At 31.3% G+C, this 22,436-nt stretch overlaps 2 protein-coding genes across 3 annotated transcripts; one reads left to right on the plus strand and one right to left on the minus strand.

The window, feature by feature from the left end:
* Positions 1-433: 433 nt before the first annotated feature.
* LOC111305106 (homeobox protein LUMINIDEPENDENS-like) lies at positions 434-9,160 on the minus strand. 2 transcript variants are annotated; one of them, XM_022902304.2, is made up of 13 exons: positions 8,758-9,160; positions 8,622-8,649; positions 8,246-8,376; positions 7,667-8,019; positions 7,486-7,579; positions 7,311-7,404; positions 6,629-6,758; positions 6,498-6,549; positions 6,378-6,406; positions 6,191-6,279; positions 5,108-5,533; positions 2,511-3,037; positions 434-1,929 (listed from the first exon to the last, which is right to left on the minus strand). In XM_022902304.2, exons 1-13 carry the CDS (start codon positions 8,929-8,931, stop codon positions 982-984), a joined length of 3,075 nt encoding a protein of 1,024 aa, XP_022758039.2. In that variant the 5' UTR covers positions 8,932-9,160; the 3' UTR covers positions 434-981. The 2 variants fall into 2 exon arrangements, with proteins under 2 accessions (XP_022758039.2, XP_089606817.1); XM_089750691.1 differs by lacking the exon at positions 8,246-8,376.
* Positions 9,161-16,077: 6,917 nt separating this feature from the next.
* LOC111305111 (cullin-1-like) lies at positions 16,078-22,252 on the plus strand. The gene is made up of 20 exons (XM_022902311.2): positions 16,078-16,247; positions 16,724-16,893; positions 17,009-17,108; positions 17,644-17,829; positions 17,963-18,010; positions 18,102-18,305; positions 18,411-18,488; positions 18,863-18,952; positions 19,059-19,139; positions 19,233-19,292; positions 19,738-19,767; positions 19,850-19,936; positions 20,018-20,167; positions 20,244-20,299; positions 20,417-20,537; positions 20,627-20,788; positions 20,890-21,033; positions 21,170-21,388; positions 21,484-21,651; positions 21,913-22,252. The coding sequence occupies exons 2-20, from the start codon at positions 16,763-16,765 to the stop codon at positions 22,012-22,014; spliced, it is 2,217 nt and encodes a 738-aa protein (XP_022758046.1). The 5' UTR covers positions 16,078-16,247; positions 16,724-16,762; the 3' UTR covers positions 22,015-22,252.
* The last annotated feature ends 184 nt before the right edge of the window (positions 22,253-22,436 follow it).

Below are 22,436 nucleotides of genomic sequence, written 5' to 3' on the forward strand. Positions count from 1 at the left end.
ATATTAGGCCTTGAATCCTGATTTGTGTGTGCCGACGTTTTTATAAGCTAGAAATGGGCCCAATGGATTTTAAATCTGGTATCACAGTCACAATCTCATATCCAAATTTCAGGTCCGTTTGGATGGATATCTCAAAAGAGGATTTCAATCAGAATATGCACAAATCTAAAACTTCATTATTTTATTATGCAAAAAGATAAATAGTTTCAAATTTTTTGAGGGATCTCAAGATACCCTTATTAAATATATTTTTTATATTTTTTCTTATTTAAAATATCATCATTTTTTATAATAATTTTTTTATCTCATCAAATTTGAATAACCAAAATTTCTTTCTAAAAATTATTTATCCAAATCACACAATTATATATGCTAAAATTTTATATTACTCCCCCCTTTTTCACTTTGGCAAACTAGGAGTTTGTTTCACAAATAAAAGAATAAGAGTATGCAATTTATTTTTAATTATCTGAAAAAAAAAGAGTATGTCATTCAAATTAGAAAAAAAAACAGTTTCTTCTAGACATAATGTGAATTTTTGTTAAGTCATCCAGCAAGGCCCAAAATTTGGTTGCCAGTTGCGATATCCATTACACCAAGTTCCTAGGGTAAGGTCCTTTCCGGTAAAAAACAAGAAGTCCAACAGAAATTTTTGGATATTGAGCCACAACGGCCCAGTCCAAACCACGGTTAAAGTGTTAGTCCGTGAAGGATTAGATAGAGAAGGACAAAGAGAAAATCATGGCACAGTTCTTTTTTTTTTTTTTTTTTTTTTTCTTTTCATGTGCCTCTCAAATAAATTCCAAGCTCACGACTGGAACATCCAGAAAGCTGTAATTTGCATTTGTAATGTCCAGTATACAAAACGTTCTTCTTGTCCCATTGCGTTCCATTTTCCACCTCTAACTATCAAAGAACACTCACTGTGTATAGACAGGCCGGCATTCCCCAACCCAAGGCCAACATTGGCAGCAAGTCTCATCATCTACTATCACGCCATCTTCTATTTCCCTGTCTGTTCTGGTCCCGGTACTCCGGAGAATTCCCTTGCCATGACCTGTCAGGTCTATAAGTCCACGCGGAATTCATTCTGGGTTCCAGGTAATTCCTTCCTTGCACATGTTCTGAAGACCTTTTTGGACTATTCTCAGGACTCCATGACTCAAAACCTTCATTACCCACATACTCATTTCCTTCCCCTAGAAGGCCTGATAGCAACTGAGGCTGCACAGGTCCTCCAAATGATGCATTATAATTGTTTTGATTAGCCTGAGAATGAGGATTAGAAGCCAAACTCTGCCTGGCTCTCCAAGGATCAGACATTGGACTTATGTTTCCCACTGGGGGTCTAGATGAATATAGATGCGTTTGAAGAGGAGGATCAGATACATGGGGTTGTTGTGGCCGTAGCTGTGGTGGCATTTGTGGCCGTGACTGTGTTGGCATCAAGGGAGACATAGAAAATGAAGAATGCATTTTTTCTGGTACATTTGGTGTCATGGAGATTGAGGCAGGTTTCACATTACTCCTAGTTCCAACCCGCAATGAAGGACCAGCCGCGGCTGATAAGTTTGTTAAAGAGTTAACGAGGGATTGATTTTTCATGGTTAAGGCAATGTCGGAAGCTGTTGGTTGTATAGCTGGAGAATTAGACGGGAGACCATGGTGTGAAAAAGCAAAATTAGTTGACTGTCGCTTTTCAGGAGTCATGGCATTTGACTGAGGCAACGACTGTGCCATGGCTGCTGCAAGCTGTTGAGCTAACGATGGGCCATTTGCTACTTGCTGTGGCGCCGCCATGCTAGTAGCAGGAACCCTTTCCGCAACAGGAGTGGTGGTTCCAACTCCAAGAGAAGGTTGGGCAGCTCTGTTTCCCATTTGAGCTTGCTGTGAAAAAGGGTTCCTGACTACCTCCGGTCTCCATCCACTCTGCAAATTAAACAAATACATTCAATAAGATAAAGTGAAATAATAATGATACTTAGTCTAATAATATCATGCTCATATAACTTAATGATGTAATATATCAGAGATTTTCAGGATAAGTATTATTTTTCAAAAGAGTACATCAGTACTATATTTTATAATTTTAGAACTGTAGCAATGATGTGATGATCCAAACATATCGTTGCTTAGGCCACAGTCAACAACTTTAGGCATGCAGTGAAAGGCTACCGTAGTTTAGCGGACCATAGACATCCACAAAAATGAACCCACATGGCGTGACAAACCTGTTCTACCCTTTGCAACGTTTTCCCTTCTGGATAGCCAGTTGAGGTGAATCAGTTGGCTGCTATTTTTCTATTGCAGGTCTCATTTTTAACGTTATTATTTTTATTTCGATCGGGTTTATTTTATTTCTTTTTCAGTGAATGTGGATTCCTATATGTAGTTTTTCTTTTTAATTATATATGAAATGTGTATGAACGGAGAGCAACGAGGAGGGAATAGCTCCGCCCGCCCTACAAGCAACTGAAAATAAATTCTTGGCAGAAGCCTATATCACGCACCGTTCCAGGATTGTTCGATGGAGTCGGAGATGGAAGCGACATTTCAACCTTCTCTCCCACTTTTTTACCGGTATCATTTGAATTACCAGCCCCACCAGCCTTAAACATGTCTAGCAGCTTCACTGTGTCTGCACTTGTCAGGTTACCAGATTGTCCAGAAGTCAAGGCAAAAACTAAAGCCGGGTTTTTCAGCAGTACAGCTAACAACTCAAGATCTGGTTCAGCTTCAACGCCACCACCAATTTGGGAGGAAGAAGGTGCCAAAGTAACTGCACTATTTACGTGTTCACCATGTGTAACCTGTGTTTCCATACAGTCAGTATCAGGTGGCTGTTCAGTTGGGATTTCTGGGGTCAATGTGTCATCATAGTCCATTTCTCGGTCCCATGGTTCCTTGGGGTTAGATGGTATCTCCTGATTTGTGTAATAGAAAGTTTCCTTCTCTCTACTATTTCTGTTTTTCTGCACATCAACCTCTTTGCTACTCTCACCAGCACCAACTCTCCAAAGGTCGTTGAGTTTTATTTCTGCAGGAAAAAAAGACTAAATAAAAGACTTAAAACGGTCTGAAACCTGCAGATCAATTAACATGAGCGAGATGCCTCCAACAAAAAAAAAAAAATTGGAACAGAATATTTACCAAAAAAGCTTAAAAAGAGAAAGTGAAGATCAAAATCAAGCAATTTGAAAGTTTTGGATGTACAATCTGTGATTGTTTGTCTTATAGATTGCCTAGCACTGAATAAGGTTGTTGCCTTCGTGGTTGGGATGATAGTTAAAGGGGAGAAAAAAAAAATCATGGGGAGATGAAGAAGAAATGCCTTTGAAGGTACTCCACCCAGTGAAAATCAGCAACAAAGTAAAAGATAGAAGTTCAACTAGAATATCTGCCACCCTCAACTTATCTGGCAATTCCTTTATAGCTGAAAATTGGTCATACTTAAATTATCCAAAAAAAAAAAAAAAAAATCAGAGCAGGTTCTGCTACAGACACTGGCTTTAGAATTCAAAAAACATTAGAGGCAGATTGATGAATTTACTGGCAACATGCAATATGCCACGGTTCATATCGGCATATGAGGTGTTATCTACTTCAGTCAATTAAATTTCACGATTATATCTCACAAGTTAAAAAGTAATATAAATACTTATATTCCAAAATCAATTCTAATATATAATCGATATAAAATTCATGACTCCTATTTAAAACCATGACATTTCAACGAAGGTCCACCATCTTCTCTGACACATTGTCAGTACCTTATGGTTGATTCTGACACCAAATGTTGCAATCCAACACCAACTTGTGATTTCAACGCATTAGACCTCATAATTTTACTCAACAAAAACCCCCTTACAAGTTATAGATAATGTAAACACTTATATCTCAACACCAACTCTAATACACAACAGATGTGAAAGTTATAATTCCTTCCTAGAACCGTGAACCGTGACATAATGCATGTCAATGCAAGTTAGAATGCTTTAAGCATCATAAGAAAAATCCTGTAATGCTGTTATATGGCTCCATACATCCATGATATCATCAAGCCTCCTTGGTCAATTTTGCTAATGTAAATAATGCTTACTCTTCAAAATACTCCAAATTTTGGTTCCAAAATCATGACAATTAGTTTTGACCATATTTTTAAACCAAATGTGCTTATAGAATAAGCATGGCAACTTTTATCCAGAGAAATTTCAATTTCGTAGCATCCAGATCTCAAGTTTAATATCATAAAAGAAAAACCCTTATTGCCATCAGCCTGCCAATTACACCTGAGAATCACTGGTCATTCAAGGTTGAAGCTCCAGAAGGCTTCAATTGAACTCAATTGAGCAATCCTTTTACGAATAATATTAAAAGAATGATTGCACTTTTATTGGTTTAGAAACAGCCTTTTGATAACATCTGCCTTGGATCAAGGCACACTCATTTCAAACAGCCAGCATGATACTATTGAAGCAATACCATCCTCCATAGTTTGATAATGGAAACCTTGTAGAGATTATATTTGGACTCCCGTGGCTAAGTATTTTATCTACCATGACTAGCTGTCACCAAATTTTTAAACTAATGGTTTTCATTTTCTCTGCAAAACTTTTTGGTCCTCTAATTCATCCACATCTTGGTACACACATCAAATAAAAAAATCATGTGTAGAACTAAAGTTGCAATAGACCAAAAATCAATATATTCAATAATTGGGAATCCTAATATTTTCAACAATTGTACAATTATTATTAATATCATTCACATATCAGGAGGGATATTTGTAATAATGTTTTGTTGCTTTCAATATTTTTACGAAAAGCAGGGTGTGTATATACAACCAAACCAATTCCCAAGTTTCATGCAAAAAAAAAAAAAATTTCAAGGTTGTTAACTATTCCTATTGAGAACAAAAAGTAGAAAATGAAAAAGTTTGTGGCTGATAGCATGAGGGATGAAAGGAAATAGGCACTGTGGTTGCAAAGATGCAATTGAATCTTCCTCCGTGAAATTACTTAAGGGGCGGTCTTTACCATCTAAAATTCAGGGTGTTAACAGAAAGCAGAGGAAGGAACTGAAGAAAAAACACTAATAGCAAATATACCTGGTGGTGTGTACCATGGGATTTTGATCTTCTGGCATTTCTCCCATGGGGACTCCTTAGAATCCATCGTCTGCTTTGGATCAAGAAGTTCCAGCCTGTTAGAAGTTTTGGTGGGAAGTATTACAGGTTTCTTTTGTTCTTCTGCAGGTCGAGAAGGAACTTTAGAAACTCGTGGAGAAAAGCTGGCCTGAGAAGTTGAAGGTTTGTTCAGACCTTCACTCTTTGCTTCAACCATTCCATTAGACGAACCAGTTTTGCCATGTTTACTCTGCATAAATAAAGCACGCATTTTTGCTTTTTGGATATCATCAGCAGACATAGGGCGACTTTGACTAAGAGGCACTGTTCTTGTTATCTGCGAATTTTTACCAGCCATTTTTTGCCCTGGCTGTTCCACTAACTGAACCTTCCTGCGTTCCCTGCTATCTGGACTAGCTAAGGTACTGTGCTACTCTTGCAAAAAACTAAACAATTGCACATACATCATCTTGCATATTTTAAGCAATTAAGATAGTGGTAAAAAAGAAGAATATATAGCCCAGAAATTCAAGTAAACGGATCATAACTAGCAGCAAAGAAAACATCAAAATTATAATTCCCGTACTTGCACATCGTCACCCCCCCCCTTCCCCCACCCCCCACCCCCAAATAAAAAAAGAAAGAACTCCAAACTCTAAGTTAGGATGAGTTATAATCAATCTCCCAAACAAATAAGAACTCCAAACTCTAATTGGGGGGAGCCTACCTCCTATAACTTATAAGAATAGCAATTAACATATCTTTAGTTTACACATGTCAGATGTGCATGACTTCATATGATAAAGTATTTGATAGGTATAAGAAAGCAATGAACCAAAAGGCACTACGAAGTATGCTTTAAGAGTTAAAACCAATAAGAGACCTTGTTCCTTAACAAATGGTTTTCCTTTTTTTTTTTTTCATTTGGATGGTTTGTAAGATAAAAAATATATCACCCTAACCTGCCAAAAAATAAATGAATGACAAGTAAAAATAAATAATGAAGAGGGAAGAAAGAGGAAACAGATAGGAACAGTAAATGCAACCAAACAATGACAAGGATACAGGAACCAGAAACACCAAGGATGTTCTTCTTTGTGGAGTCATCTGTGGATGCTGGAAGCAGTTTCAAAACTTGTGAAGACTCCAATTTCCTGAACAGTTTATTACCATTATTATCTTCACAATTAGAAAATACTAAGAAAGACAACCAGGGCATATAAAAATCAGATTAACAAAAATATATCCACACCTGACATTAGAAGTAGCAAGAATCCCTTCCTGGAAGACCATTAACATTTATTAGAAAACACTAGACAAACATATAGTCATTTTAACATTTTTATTTGATTTTTTTGTGCAGAATACTTACAGAATTGTCAACATTTGCCTGCCATGAGTCATCACCCATAATTTCACTTATACTGCAGAGACAGAAAGCAATAATAAGAAATCAATTGAAAGAAAATCAACCAATCATAGGAGGCAAAGATGTAAACTTGCCTCTGCTTCAATAACATCTCATTCTGTGCTTCAGTAGAGGTCCTCAAACCATTCGGTTTCTTCACAGCTTGGCTTCTTACAAACATTTTGCTCCACCGTGATATCAAAAGCCTTGCCCTGTTTGATATGTCTGATCTTCAAATCAGATAAGTGAGATTCAAAGGACCACAAAGCATACAAATAAATACAGCTAAGCGCAAAAACTATTTTCATCATAAATGATGATTATTTACAAGCAGGTTTTTATCACATATTGGAGACTATCATACCCACTAATTTCATTTACTGTCCAATAAGAAACACAATATCCACTCTAATTTCCCATCAGTGATTTCCTTTTCTTTGACATTATAGAGGACATAGTCAGAAACCAAAAACAACCACTAGAGTAGACTCCAGAAGCATGAGAGACTACAGGTATAAGTTAAGTGCTTCCCAGCATTTTACTCAGAACAATTAAGTTCAATGAAAGAAAAAACCCAAAGAATTAATTATACCATAAAAATTAATACAATCATACAGCAATACAAACACTTTCAATAGGGCCATAAATCATTATCGCATTCAACACATTGATTAAATCTGAGATAATGTTCCAACCATACTGAGACAAGCACAAGAATAATATGTAGAGATAAGAAATGGCAGAAGAAGAATTAAATTCCAATGAAAAAATGCATACCTGAAAATCTGTACAATCGCAGCTTGTTAACACTTTGCAGTATAGCTGACATATGTTCAGGGAGAGTTTTTTGTAGAGGTAAATGACAAAGAACCTACATTCCAGATAATAACTGTAATCTTGGTAAAGTTAGAAGTACAGGACCATAAATCATCTGCATAGAATCTATTTATACCTTGAGGATGATAATGAGAACAGTAGTTTGTTCTTCAACAGCTGCTTGACTCAACCATGTTGCTAAAATCATCACGCCACCTTGGTTTAAAAACCTGCAAGATAAAGAGACATTACTGAGCCAAATAAAATAAGCAGCAGTATGGTTATTGCCGAGTGCATTAAGTTTCCTCGATAAGTACCAACATAATACTGAAGGATTTTGTATCTGCAAGATCCACTCCATCAGTTTCACTTGCCCAGAAAAAGTTTCTTCTTTCCGCATCTTACTGAATATATTTTCAACAAAATGTTTATCCAACTCGTCTATGCCGGTAAGAGCATCATCTTGTGTCAAGCATGATGGTGCTTCTTCGGCATTAGCAGGGCCAACAGAGTTTAAGGGAACTGGTTCAACAGGTATCATGGCATCAGACCCAATTGGAACCACCCCTTCTTCTGCTACTTTACACGCATTAGATCTTACGGCTTTCTCCCTAGACAGCCGAACTTGCTTTCTCACCCTAGTGCGTTGGCTAGAAAAAAAATCACGCACCTGCAAATTAACATGAAGGAATCTAAAATGCATTCTCTGAGGGACAGTATGATGGGTAACAATGTCATACTGATGTGCAACAATTAGACTTCCGAATTCACAATAATACTAAAAGATGATCCACTAACATAACTTTAAACCTGTTTCTTAATATCTTGTATATCATTGGTGCAAGGAAAGGAAATAACATACTGTTAAAAAAAGATATAAATCATCTAATAAATACCTGTGTGACTGTAACACCAAACAGAGCACTAATCTCACGGGATTCTTTCTTACTAATCACATCTTTAATGGAAAAAACAGCTTGCATATACTTTACAGCCTTAGGGTTTAGCAAATCTCTAGGTCGTTTCCCTGGAAAAAATATTTGATAATTACTTTTGATAGTAAAGTAATAAACCACCATCCTAATTCATAAAAATTCTCCCATTCTAAATTAGGAAATAGTTCTCACATCAATAACCACAAAAGAAACCGGTTGGAGATAATAATCTCAAAACAATTACATAAAACATGGCCATAGTTTCAATAAGAAATACTAATATAGTTCCCAAGAGTATCTTAAGTGACCCTAAAAAGCAACTTTAGCAGAAACTTACCAATTTTTATTGACAAAGCACCGGCTGCCTGCAAAACGGTAAAAAAAGAGAGATTTTAATTCTTAGAGTTCAAGTTTTTTTTTTTTGTCAACTTTGACCAAAGAGAGAAAGAAAACTGAATTTTAAAATGACGAACCATTTCCTGGGCGAGAGGGTTGACGCCGGTGAGTTTGCATTGTGTAACGACGACGTTTTGAAGCTGATCGATCTGGCTGTGGAAAAGCTCCCTCTGAAAGTCTATAAATTTTTGAAGCGACTCAACGGTGCCCCCAATCTCTAACTCCGACAAATTCTCCTTCAAAACGTCCATCGCCGACGCTCCAGATTGATAACTCTAAGCTCCACGCACCAGATCGATCCCTACCTCGCATTGGAGATCAGTGCATCAGTAATTAAAAGAACAACAATAATTTTAAAAAACGTCAAAATTCGTTTGTCGGCTTGAAAGCAAATATTTAGGGTTCGGGTTTGGCAATTAGAGAAAGAAAGTCGAATCGTGAAGATAGTAGAAAGAGAGAGCAGCGAATCCGGGTGCAGACAAGGTAGGATGGTAAAGCCCAATAAAACACTTTGTAGGCATCAACCACGCGCTCTAATCACCGTGGTCGCCCGTATATTCTATGAGAGTTTCTATTTGCACAAAAGGGTATTCGGTTCGTCATAAATTAATATATTTTACGGAGATTTTACTTTTCGTAATTTAACTTTTTAGTTTAGTTCATAAAATATTTTTTTTAATTCCTAACAATATAAAAAATTAAAAAATATGAAAAATTAAAAACTCTCATCTTCATGAGTTTTTATTAGATTTTGAAAGAAAAATAAAAATTTTATCCAATTTACCCTCAATTAATTGCATTTTCAAATTCTATTATCATTTTTAATTTCTTAAAACTATAAAGAAAATGTAAGTTTCGTCATTTATTTTATTTTATAAAATAAAACAATAATGAAATATAATAAAATAAAATTACTTTTTAGACGTTAAATAAATATATGATGAAACATTTTATTTTTCATAATTTTATAATTTTATAAATACTATTTTTTAAGATTAAGAATGTGATTTTTATTAAAATCATATTTGAACAAAAATTTAATCTTTAAAAAAATTAAGAAAAATATTATATTTTTTATCTTAAAAGTGTAGTCTTGTACCATATGATATTAACAAAGAAAATACTACATTGTATATATAAAAACATAAACTTTTTTTTTATAAATTAAAATCCTTATTATTTAAATCCCATTTATAAATTATCGTACTAATTTGAGAGATATCTTTATTACTTAAAGTTTATTTATGAAAATTTACACTTAATTTGAATTATTATCTATTTTAACTTAAAAATTTTATAATTTTATTTCATAAAAAGTATTTCAAAAAATTTTAAATTTAAATATCTATTTATATATCATAGTAAAATATAAAATTATCAAATTATTCGATGTGAGATTAAGACATCACATCATCACATATAAGTATTGCATAATCAATCTTTACGCACAAAGCCATCATCAAACTTGCTATCATTTTCTCTTAATACTTGGTTTAAGACACGACTCATAGCTTTGTACACGAATCCAATCATCGAACTTTGCTACCATATTCTCCTAATACTTGGTTTGAGACACAACTTATAACTTTGCACACATGGCCATCATCAAATGTATCGTTAATATCATCTAAAACATCATTGATTTCACGAGATCAGGGATCAAAATGTAATCTTCATATGTTTTAATTTGAAAAAAATGTAATTTGTTCTTCTTGATAAACTAAAAAGATATATTTTTAAGATAAAAACGTAATTTATTATAAAAATAATTATTTTTTAAAAATTCTATAGTTTTCAATATAAACTAAAAATTTAAACTGAAAAGCTAATCTATTATAAAAATATATCATAAAAAAAATTATAATATATTTTCATAGTACATGTGCAAATATTTTTAAAATTTTTATTTACAAAAGTATTATTTGATATATATATATAACTTTATTTTTTTAAATTGTATTAATTTAAATATAACTATCACGTATTATTCACGTTACATCAATTAATAAGATAATTAAGAGTAATATAATAAAATATGTTATTAGGTAACTTTACACTCCCTTAATCAATTTCTGCTATAATAAACATATGAATATAATTTTACCTTAATTTATTAGATAAAGTGATTAAAGGAAGAATCGCTTTTTCTTTCAGGATCGTTAGATTTTCTAAATCAAATGTCTTTTAAGATTTTTTTTTTAATATTTGATTGATTATTTTTAAGTAAAATTATTTAATAAAAATTTTTAAAAATTCATGCTCAACGAGTTATAAAACTTATCGAATTTTGATATGTATAGGTTAGTTCCTAAAGTTTTTAAGGAAATTACAAAAGAGATTTTGTGAAAATTTTGTACCAATTGGTTTAATAAAAAAAGTTATTATTGAAAAAATAATAAATGTTAAAATTCATAAAAAAGATTTTGGTTTTTATTATTTTGATATTAAAAAAGGAATAAAGTCTTACAAAACCTAATTAAATGAAAGATAAAATAAAAATGTAATTTTCTTTTTATAAATTTAAAATTCATTATTTTTTTAATAAATATTTATTCTCTTTATATCAATTATTAAAATATTATAATAAACTTCAATTATTACCAAATAAAATTTTTATTTACCAACTCTTCCATTTGATTTGTTAATAGAATACGTATTAAGATTACATTCATGTTTTCGTTGCGGGATTTTTTAAAAATTATGTTTTAAATACAAGAGAAAAATTTTTATATCAAATTTTAATAGATGATAACGTATAAGTATTTATTTTTTAATATAAATTATAATTTAATTATATATAAATATAATCTTTTATTAAATGAATAAATTTAATAATATATTTATTAATATAATATATAAGTATAATTAAATAAATAATAAAATATATTATCTCATATATTTTGATGAGAGTTGATGCAAAGCACTCAATGACTTATCTCAACTTGACTCAAATTGTTAAAAAAATAAAAATTAATTCAATCTTTATTTAAAAAGTTGCATTTATTTGATTGTGACGAACTAAAATCTATCAAATATAAATTGTTTTGTCATCCTTATATATATATATATATGTTAATTTTTTTATATAAAATTTATCTAATAAATAAATTTAAAAAAATCAAAAAATAACAAAAAAAAATCAAAATAAATGGCACGTGAATTCATTAAATTAAGATACTAAAAATATTTTTTAATAATACATATAAATATACAATTATATAAATAATAAAAAAATATATATATATTTAAAAAAAAACCTCATCCTATCTCAAAAATTGTTTTTAAATCAAACTTATACTGGATAGGTGTAAATCAAAACTAATTAAATACATATTATTTCATTATCCTTATGTCAAATGGCTTTTTTTTTTATTCACAAAATGTATTTAATAAAAATAAAAAATAATTATTAATAATTTTATTATTAAAATAATTATCTTTGATTTATTATTAGTACTTTATTTATATATTTTTATTTAAAAATATTATTTTATTATTAATTTAAGTAAAAATTTTATAAATATTAAAAAAAAAATCCCTCGCGAAGCAGGAGAAACACTCAAGTAGTTACAATTTTCTTCCAATAGAAAATATTTTATGGTTAGCTAAAGTGTCAACAATATATGGTATTTTATAAATGAATGGATAAAATAGTCCTATAAATTCATTTTAATTTTTTTATAAAATTAGAAAGGATACCCAACAACGTCTTGGATCAAATTTTTTTAATAAAAAAATTATAACAATTATTATGAATATTTAAAGGATGTAAATAAAAAGAAAGTTGAAAATTATATATAATTAAAAAAACTCTTCTCTATATAGAAATCCCTTAAGTTTTTGGACACCAATTGGCCCAAGCATATCAACAGCTTCCAGGCCTAAAATTGAAAAAAAATTGGAAAATTGGTTAAAGCGATTGGATCGGATATTAATTTGATTTTCGCGTGGATCTACTTATTCTCTTCGTTCTTTTATACCCGGTGCGTTTTGGTTTTATGTTAAAAACCAAAATCATTTTGTTCCACTTTTCCTCATTTTTGCTTATCACCCAAGTTTGGACTTTCTCGCGTCTCTTTCTCTGTTCAAGAACAGCACCACCCGAAACCTTTAATAACCCAAAAACTCTCACAACTTTTTGGCCCACCACCGATTGCTACTGTTGTCAGTGCCGATCTTTGATCAAAATTCAGCCAAAAATTCTCCTCAATCTCCTAAGGATTTCTAACGAAACCGATTTTTCAAAAAACTCTCCTATATGTACAGATCTAAAACCTAAAATAAAAAAGAACCCACTGCTAAAGACTTCCCTTCCACCGTTCCCAATCTCCTAAGCAACAACTATGTTGATATCCTTTCTTCTTTCTATTTCCCAAAATTAGAACTCTAGAGAAATCCTCATTAACTAAACCCAAAACACCAAGAAAACCCCAAAAAACTTTTTCCGTTAAAAAAAGTTTTTTGCGTTCTTTCTTGTTGTTGTATTTTGATTTCTGCTTTTGTGTTTGTTTTTTATCAAAAAAATTTTTTCTTGCGTTCTTTGTTACTGTTGTATCTTGGTTTTTGCTTGTCTGTTTGTTTTTTCTGCGTATAATTCGTGTATGAATTATTGTGTTATTGTGATTTGATATTTTTTGTTGGCGGATTCTGGGGGAAATTTTGATGGATTCATTGCAAATTGGATCTTATTTAGGGGTAAAAAAGTAATTTTATAAATTAAACAGCTATCAAGCATAAAACGGGAATTATTGTATACTTTTATATATTTTAATTTTTATATTTTAATTAAAAGATAAAATATTAAATTTATAATATTAAAAAGGATAAAAAAAGTAATTGTGCTAAAATGACGTGTCAAAAAACAATCTCTTGTAGCTTTAATTTACTTCATCTGTCCCGCTATTGATTTTTTTAATTAAAGTAACTCAAATTTAATCATTTTTTTAATAAAATAATAAAATTAAAAATAAAAATTGAAAACTTTGAGTTTTAAATTTTTTAAAATATATTGTTTAGAATTTTAATTTAATATTATATTTCAAAAAATTAAAGTAAAGTCGAATTATTTTGATTAAAAAATCAATAAAAGATAATTATTTGAAGATAGAAGGAGCATAATATAAATATTTTTTTGATTTTTATTTTTTTTGGTAAAAAAAATTCGAGATATATAAATTATTTAATTTTTTAGATTAAGATAAAATGTATTGTATTTAACAGTCTAATATATTGAGTTATAAGTCGTATATTTAAAATAATTTTAATAAGTGATTATTAATAAAATTTAAATTTAAATTAAAAAAAAAATTAATCGATTAAATCAATTATTTGTTGATTTGATTTTCATATTTTAAAAATATAAGTTGTCTTTTTGACCAAAAAAAGTGTTAAGTTGGCTTAATGTTTCCCATGCTTTTAATAAAAAAAAAAGGGCTAAATTATATTTCCTCTTGGCTTGGTTAAAAATAAAGTAAAAGTTTTCAAATTAATAATAACAACGTGACAATAGAATTTTATAGATTGGTCAGTTTATTTATAAAATAATGTTTCTTCTATAGTTTGTGTAAAGATCTTGCAAGATTAAAACTTCTATGACCTTTAAGATGGCAATTCTCAAACATTCTTTTATAAAAGTAATTTTTATTTTTATTTAAGTTACAGTGAATATTTCTTTCTAATTATTATTTTTATGTAATAAATATATATTGAACTTACAGTTGCATATATTATGCATAAATAATTGAAAATTACAAATTAATAAAAATTTACATTAACATGTATGCAACATTTAATTGGGTAAATCTTATCAATTGAATATATTCATCTAATGAAAGTATTTAAATAAAATTAAAATTTTTATTTATAAACTGGATAAATCTAGTTTAGACCAAATTATTACAAAAAAAAAAGAATTATTAGTATATTTTTATTAATATTTTGATTGCTTTGAAAATATATACTTTTATCTTCTTATTTTTTTTATTTACGTAAATGAATTGTAATTTACCAAATATTAACTTTTTATCTAATCTAATTTAAAAATTCGCCTAGATATGAACGCCAAACATGTGGCTTCAATTCATTCTAATATGCGAAATATAAATTAAAAAAAAAAAAAAAAACCAAGGAAGTGAGAATTAATTAGTAAGAAAATGATTTGGGCATCTTTCAACATTCTTTCTTGATACGAGTTTTTCTCCTTGTGCTTTCAATCCCCACCAAAATTAGTCATCATTAAATACTATCATTATTATTTTATAGATTTCAATATATAAATATATGTACAAATAAAATAACAATATATTAGTTTATTGTTGATATGCAAACTAAAACTGATTTTTTTTTTCACAATTAATCTTGTTCATAGTTTCAACTCAAGCATGTTTTGGACATGAATTTTTAAATTCGAGTAAAAAGGATTATTTAAATTTTAAATATATTTTAAAAGATTAAAAAATATATAAAATGAATTTATAATATTTAAAAATTTAGATAAATTTGAAAAGTTTTCATTAAAAATGATTAAATAAAATTTAAAATAAAAAATTAAAATGTCTTATTATATAGATAAAGTGTATAAAATTTAAAAATAATTTAATAAATTTTTATATATGTTTTAAATAAATATTATAATGAAAATAAATAAAAATCAAATTTAAATTATAAATAATTGTTTACCTATTATTAATATTTATATTAAACTCTATCAATATATTAATTTAAAATTTTTATTAAAATTTATTAAATCATTTTAAAAAATTTTATTTAAATTTTATTCTTAAACTATTTAGACTCGATCGAGTCAATCTTAAGAGTTTCAAAAGGTTGATATGATGCAATCCCATCCGGTCCAATCCACAAACACTTCTATTCACAATATTTTGATAGATACATTATTTAAGTTTGAATGGCAACAATCCCATGTTCCTAACAAATTTAATGTTATTTATCGCAAAGCGTACATGACTGAATGTGTGACAGATTATTTTTTGTATTCATTTCTTAGATTTTTTTATTAAAAGTTAAAAGTCATCCTTGTTTTCATAAAAAAAAAATTCATTTTTGTACATCTAATGTAAAATTAAAGTTTAAATCTCAAGCTTACCATGTACTAACCATAGTTAACCGCCTTTAATTAAAAAAATTAAGGAGGACTTGGACCTATCCCTACTTCCCTTCAAGGATTAATAGGCCAGTCATGTGCATCCAACAATATTGTAGCAATTTTTTTTTTTTCATATTACTCCATTGAATAAAATAATATTAATAAATCAATAATATGACCCCCCAGAAAGGGAAAAAAAAAGCAAAAAATGTTGGGTAAATGGTAAATAGCGAAAGCGAACCTCATTGTTTTGTTTTGTCAAATAAATCCTAACCATTCTGGTTAGAGTTTATTTTTCCTCTTTTTAAAGCCACCACAACAGACCTCTCGCAAGAAAAATCGTCTCTTTTCCTCATATCTCAGGGCCTTTTCAACCAATCGTCTTGTGTATAATTACTACACCCATTCCCTTCTCCGATCCTACTCTTCTTTGGCGATAGGGTTAGGGTTTCTTTTCTTCAGGTACGATCGTATTTCTGGTACTTTCTTCCCGATTATTTTCAATTTTTTCGTTAGGGTTTTACTTCTTTCCTGATTTTTTAAAATTGATTGATGATTGATTTTTGGTTATATTTGACAACGTATCAGTGCGTGTTTTGTAATCTTTTCGCCGTTCTTATCTTGTTTCTTTTTAAATCCTAATCAATTTTAGGTTTTTCCTTTTTTTTAATCTTTTGCGTGATCAACTGTTTGAGTATGATATATTCGTGGATTGCCATGGCTTCTGATGTGATTTTGTTTATAAATTATACTTTGGCTTTTTTTTTTTTTTTTGCTTTTTCTGATTTTTTTTTAGGGTTTTTTTGTTCAATGTTTAAGCCGCATCGTTTGTTATATCATTATTTTCTATATGAAATTTCACGCCTGGGTTTTGTTATTTTGTGGGTTGATTGTTTGATTTTCCACGTTTTGATATGTTTTTTAATATGCTTTTACAGATTTTAATCTGAAGAAATCTTAGCTCCTGTTTTACAACAATGGAGCGCAAGACTATTGAATTAGATCAGGGATGGGATTATATGCAGAAGGGGATCGCAAAGCTGAAGAGGATTTTGGAAGGACTTCCGGAGCCTCCATTTAGCTCAGAAGAATATATTATGCTTTATACGTATGCCCAACTACTTATTTTCAGTTTTCTTGATTTTTAGAGCTGCTTACGTATTACTTTTAATTTTAATTGTATTTTTATCCTCATCATCTTTTCTTAATTCGAACTACTGTAGGACTATCTACAACATGTGTACTCAAAAGCCGCCACATGATTATTCTCAACAGCTTTATGACCAGTACGGAGAGGCATTTGAAGAATATATTACTTCAAAAGTAAGTAATTTGGTGTTATGTCAGTCATCATTTGGTTGTTGACCGATGATCTGTGTAAATGGATTAGTGTTTTTTTTTATAAAATTCAGTTTATTTTAGAGGCATTGTTTTACTGCTGCGATTTTGAGGATGTTAATTTAATTGGTCCTCTCTTGTGAAATCTTACTGAAATCCTCATGTTTTTCTTTATTGTATGACAAATGGATTAGACTGAAATCTTTTACAATGCATTTTCCTGGAACTGAAGGGGCTGCCATGTTTCATTTACTCTGTTTAAGCTTCTATATTCCAAGAACTTTGGTTGCATTTGTTTGATGTTTTATAGATTATTATTATTGTTTAAAGATTGTAGTTACTCATTTTCCTTGATGATTGTTTTTGAAGCTTTATGGTTTTATTGTTGGATACTTTTGTAGATTATTCTTTTAGTAGTTTTCTCCACAATAGAAACCCTTATGAAATCTATTTATCTGTCCATCTACTTTGTGTGGTAAATATGCTGGTTGTCTCAAATTTCCTCCTTCACTAAAATCAGGTATTGCCATCTTTAAAAGAGAAGCATGATGAGTTCATGCTGAGGGAGCTTGTTAAAAGATGGGCGAACCATAAAGTAATGGTCAGGTGGCTATCACGCTTCTTCGATTACCTTGATCGCTACTTCATTGCCCGGAGATCACTTCCCGCACTTAATGAAGTTGGGCTGACCTGCTTTCGTGATCTGGTTTGTTATTAGTTCTTCTAGTGACGTCTTTATCTGATGCTGATTATAATGAGTTGGATTTGGAGAGTTGTGCTGCTCATTATTTCAAATATACTTTTAACTAATTGTGTATGGTCTGCTTTGCTAATTGCAGGTATACCAGCAAGTGCATGCCAAAGTCAGAGATGCTGTAATTGCCCTTGTAAGTTTAAATCATTGCATCATAGTTAATTGCATTTTTAGGTTGCATTTTGAATAAAAAAAAAATAAGAGGAATGGTTACTTCGTATCAGATTGATAAAGAACGTGAGGGAGAGCAAATAGACCGAGCATTACTTAAGAATGTCTTAGATATTTTTGTTGAGATTGGCATGGGAAAAATGGATCGTTATGAAGCTGATTTTGAAGTAAGCATGCTTGAGGATACTGGTGCTTACTATTCACGGAAAGCATCGAGCTGGATCGAGGAAGATTCTTGTCCGGATTACATGTTGAAGGTAAGTGCTTAAGTTTTCCTGCATTTGTGTTTTTATAGGTTATAAGTATTTTAGACTGGTTAACCTGGATGGTTATAATATTTTTTATTTTATTGATGATTGCAGTCTGAAGAATGCCTGAAGAAGGAAAGGGAGAGAGTGTCTCATTACCTGCATTCAAGCAGTGAGACGAAATTGTCTGAGGTCAGTTTAATGATTGGAAATTTATAGGGTTATTGAAGAGCTTTTTCTGTGAGCTTAAGTTTGGTGGATGGTGCACTTTTTTTTTCTTCTTAAGAGAAAATCTATTTAATTGTCTGCCATAAGAGGTGACTTAAATGAATACTTTTTGATGTATGAAAGTTGTGACTAAGATATTACAAGAGAAGTTGTGTGAATTCTTCTTAGGTGGTAAGATCTGGTTTTTTCATCTGTTTTGTTCAAGCTACCTAGAAATTGAGATTGCATGTTTTTTCCTAGACATGGAATATTGTGATAAGAATTAACATAGAGTTCCTACGAAGACAGCTCTATAATTCCTAGAGCATTCTATTTATAGTTGTTTGTTCTTTATCTAGAAAGTGCAACATGAGTTGTTGGTTGCGTATGCAAATCGGCTACTTGACAAGGAGCATTCGGGATGCAGGGGCTTGCTTAGAGATGACAAGGTATTGTTTAACCTTTGTTTCTTTGCTAGCAATGCTTGCTCTTCTGGCTGCTTTTTTGGAAAATGTATGCATCAGAAACTTATCTCGCTTTGTTTACACTCTTTAGGTGGAGGATCTTTCTAGGATGTACAGGCTTTATTGTAAAATCCCACGAGGCTTGGATCCTGTTGCTAATATATTCAAACAGGTCTGACTTTTCTGTTTACTCTATTCTGCAAGCTAAATGGCCATCTTTCTCGTATGATTTTACTGACTCTTTCTGAGTACTTTCTTTTTGCAGCATATTACTGCTGAGGGTACAGCTTTGGTTCAGCAGGCGGAAGATGCTGCAAGTAACCAGGTTAATTTTGTTATTGTCCCTCTCTGATAGCAAGGATAAATGCTGGATACATTTATTGATTTATTCTGTACTAAACGTAATTCATGAAGATTTTTCTGAACAGTAATTGTGTGCTTGTGAGGGGATTAAATTGTTTTTTTTTTAAACTAACAGATTGGGCGCAAGAGTAGTATTTAAGCATATCAGTTTGGCATGGTGTTTTTTTATCTATATTACTTATTGTTTTTGTGCAGTTGTCTTAACAGTTATTCATTTGACTTGCCAACTGCAAACTTTCCCTTGTTATTTCTCTTTAGGAAAAAGGAAAAAAGAGTTAATTCCAACTACTACAGTCTAAGATTTTCCCGGTATTGAGGGGAAAAATAGATGATAATCTACATAATTTATTGTTTCTAATACTCACCTCTTACTGGTTCTAAGTGCTGATAGTCACGCATTTCCACAGGCCTCAAATGCTCCAGGTGTGCGGGAACAGGTAAATTGTCCCAACTTTTACAGCTATGGGTTCTCGCAAAATCAGTATAGATGTTGAAAATTTGTACTATTGTTATCATCAGGTCCTAATCAGGAAAATAATTGAGCTGCATGATAAGTATATGGCGTATGTGAACGACTGTTTTCAAAACCATACACTCTTCCACAAGGTTTGTGTTGTAATACCTAATTTGTATTATGGATCTTGATCTCATTTTACCTAAAACACACTTTGTTGAAATGTTCAATAGGCCTTGAAAGAGGCTTTTGAGGTATTCTGCAACAAAACTGTTACTGGCAGCTCGAGTGCAGAGCTTTTGGGAACTTTCTGTGATAATATCCTCAAGAAGGGTGGAAGTGAGAAACTAAGTGATGAAGCCATTGAAGAAACACTTGAGAAGGTAGCTTATCGGTCTTTTGATGCTAAATTTATATTGATCTGAAATTGGTTCTGAACTATCTGTTTGGTTTCTGCAGGTTGTTAAGCAGCTTGCCTATATTAGTGATAAAGACCTCTTTGCCGAATTCTACAGGTGAGGCTATTTTTTTTGGTCAATTAATTCCATATCTGCTTTTTGAAAAAAATTGTAATGGTATGAGTTTACATGGTACATTTTGATCCTAACTTTATGGCATGCAATCATTGGCAGGAAGAAGCTTGCTCGGCGACTGCTATTTGACCGCAGTGCTAATGATGATCATGAAAGGAGTATTCTGACTAAGCTAAAGCAGCAATGTGGTGGACAGTTCACCTCGAAGATGGAGGGCATGGTCAGTTGGCCTTTGTTTTGCCTACTTTATTCGTCTGTATTGATTATGGTTTTAATTGTGATGAAACTTGTCTTCTACCTTCCTAAAAGGTCACAGATCTGACATTGGCAAGGGAAAACCAGGCCAGCTTTGAGGACTATCTTAGGAATAATTCAGCTGCACATCCTGGGATTGATTTAACAGTTACCGTTCTTACCACAGGATTCTGGCCAAGTTATAAATCATTTGATCTCAATCTCCCTGCTGAGATGGTAATGACTTTCAATATGTTATGGCATGATGACAGTATTAAATTTCTACTCCACAATGTGTATAGAAATTTTATTTATATTTAGGAGTATCATTGTTTCAGGTCAAGTGCGTGGAAGTTTTCAAAGGATTTTATGAAACAAAAACAAAACACAGAAAGCTTACATGGATATACTCACTGGGGACTTGCCACATAAATGGCAAGTTTGAGCAGAAAACTATTGAACTGATTGTTTCAACTTATCAGGTAAACAGATTCGGTAAACTGTGCACTTTTTAAATTAAAAAATTGTGATTTGGGTTGGATTCGAGTCTGTCTCTTGCTGGTTTCTGGTGTTCAACTTTGATTATAGAATCTAATTTCCAGTTGCCTATTTAAACAGGCTGCTGTACTGCTGCTTTTTAATACTTATGATAGGCTGAGCTATTCAGAGATTATGGCTCAGTTGAACTTGACCCATGATGACTTGGTCAGATTACTACATTCGCTGTCATGTGCCAAGTATAAGATTCTAAGTAAGGAGCCAAACACAAAAACCATCTGCCAGAGTGACTACTTTGAGTTCAACTCTAAGTTTACTGACAAGTTGAGGAGGATCAAGGTCTGGGATGATTTTGCAACTCTCTTTTATATCATTGTATCTTTTAGTATCTATTGGGAAGAGAAGATTTTACCTTTGTAAATTAACCTACGTAGATTCCTCTCCCTCCGGTGGATGAACGGAAGAAAGTTGTTGAAGATGTTGATAAAGATCGGCGTTATGCTATTGATGCTGCAATTGTGCGCATAATGAAGAGTAGGAAGGTTTTGGGACACCAACAATTAGTTTCAGAGTGTGTTGAGCAGTTGAGTCGCATGTTCAAGGTATTATTATACTCTAACTCTTTGTGTGTAGTTATGAGAGAAACATTAGATGTATAGATGGGGATTTATGGTTGCCTAACTGACATAAAAACACAGACACATGCAAGGCAAACATATTCTGTTTGTCATAGGTGATTGCTTTTGTGTAATTTGATGTAAAAGCCATAGAGAAGAATCAAAGGGGAAGGTGATCGGAGTTTCTGAGCTCCAATAATTCTTAGTAGTTAGTAGTAATTATATATTGTTGTGCTCTGTTTGCAGCCTGATATTAAAGCCATAAAGAAGCGGATGGAGGATCTCATCACACGAGACTATCTGGAGAGAGACAAGGAGAATCCAAACATGTTTAAGTACTTGGCCTAATTAGGCCTTTGCAAATGGTACATGGGAAATGGATTCACAATTGGGGGGTTGGGGAGTTTTGCCTAACACTGAAATCCTAAAATATCTTTTTGGTAGTATTATGTAAAGTTAGAGAAGTTTTAATTGTGTATTGAAATTTAGTTAGTGTTTTCACTTTAATTTTCAGCATGAATATTACATGAGTTGTTCACTTTTTTGGAACGATTTTCTTTTATAAAGAAATCTAGTAGCACTAGCAGATCCAGACATTATGATAATGGTAATAAATTTTAAAAGCAAACTTAAAATTGTGTTAAATATTGGTAAAATTGCAAATAAGATAACGGATTGAAAAAGAATCTAAAGATAAATATATGTATATGTTTATCTTGATTTTCTATTTTTATATAAAATTGCGTAATCACCATTTATTTTTTCAGGTT

The sequence above is a fragment of the Durio zibethinus genome, chromosome 21 (genome assembly GCF_047325235.1).
Source record: "Durio zibethinus cultivar Kanyao isolate XHJ-2024 chromosome 21, ASM4732523v1, whole genome shotgun sequence".
In the NCBI taxonomy this organism is placed as follows: domain Eukaryota; kingdom Viridiplantae; phylum Streptophyta; class Magnoliopsida; order Malvales; family Malvaceae; genus Durio; species Durio zibethinus.

Coding starts and splice junctions, on each gene's coding strand:
- LOC111305111 (XM_022902311.2), top strand. CDS start 16,763: ATGGAGCGCAAGACTATTGAATTAGATCAGGGATGGGATTATATGCAG. Junction 17,830..17,962: donor TGACCTGCTTTCGTGATCTG/GTTTGTTATTAG, acceptor TGCTAATTGCAG/GTATACCAGCAAGTGCATGC. Junction 19,768..19,849: donor CTCCAGGTGTGCGGGAACAG/GTAAATTGTCCC, acceptor TGTTATCATCAG/GTCCTAATCAGGAAAATAAT.
- LOC111305106 (XM_022902304.2), bottom strand. CDS start 8,931: ATGGACGTTTTGAAGGAGAATTTGTCGGAGTTAGAGATTGGGGGCACC. Junction 3,038..5,107: donor CCCATGGTACACACCACCAG/GTATATTTGCTA, acceptor TTTTTCCTGCAG/AAATAAAACTCAACGACCTT. Junction 1,930..2,510: donor CATCGAACAATCCTGGAACG/GTGCGTGATATA, acceptor TTTAATTTGCAG/AGTGGATGGAGACCGGAGGT.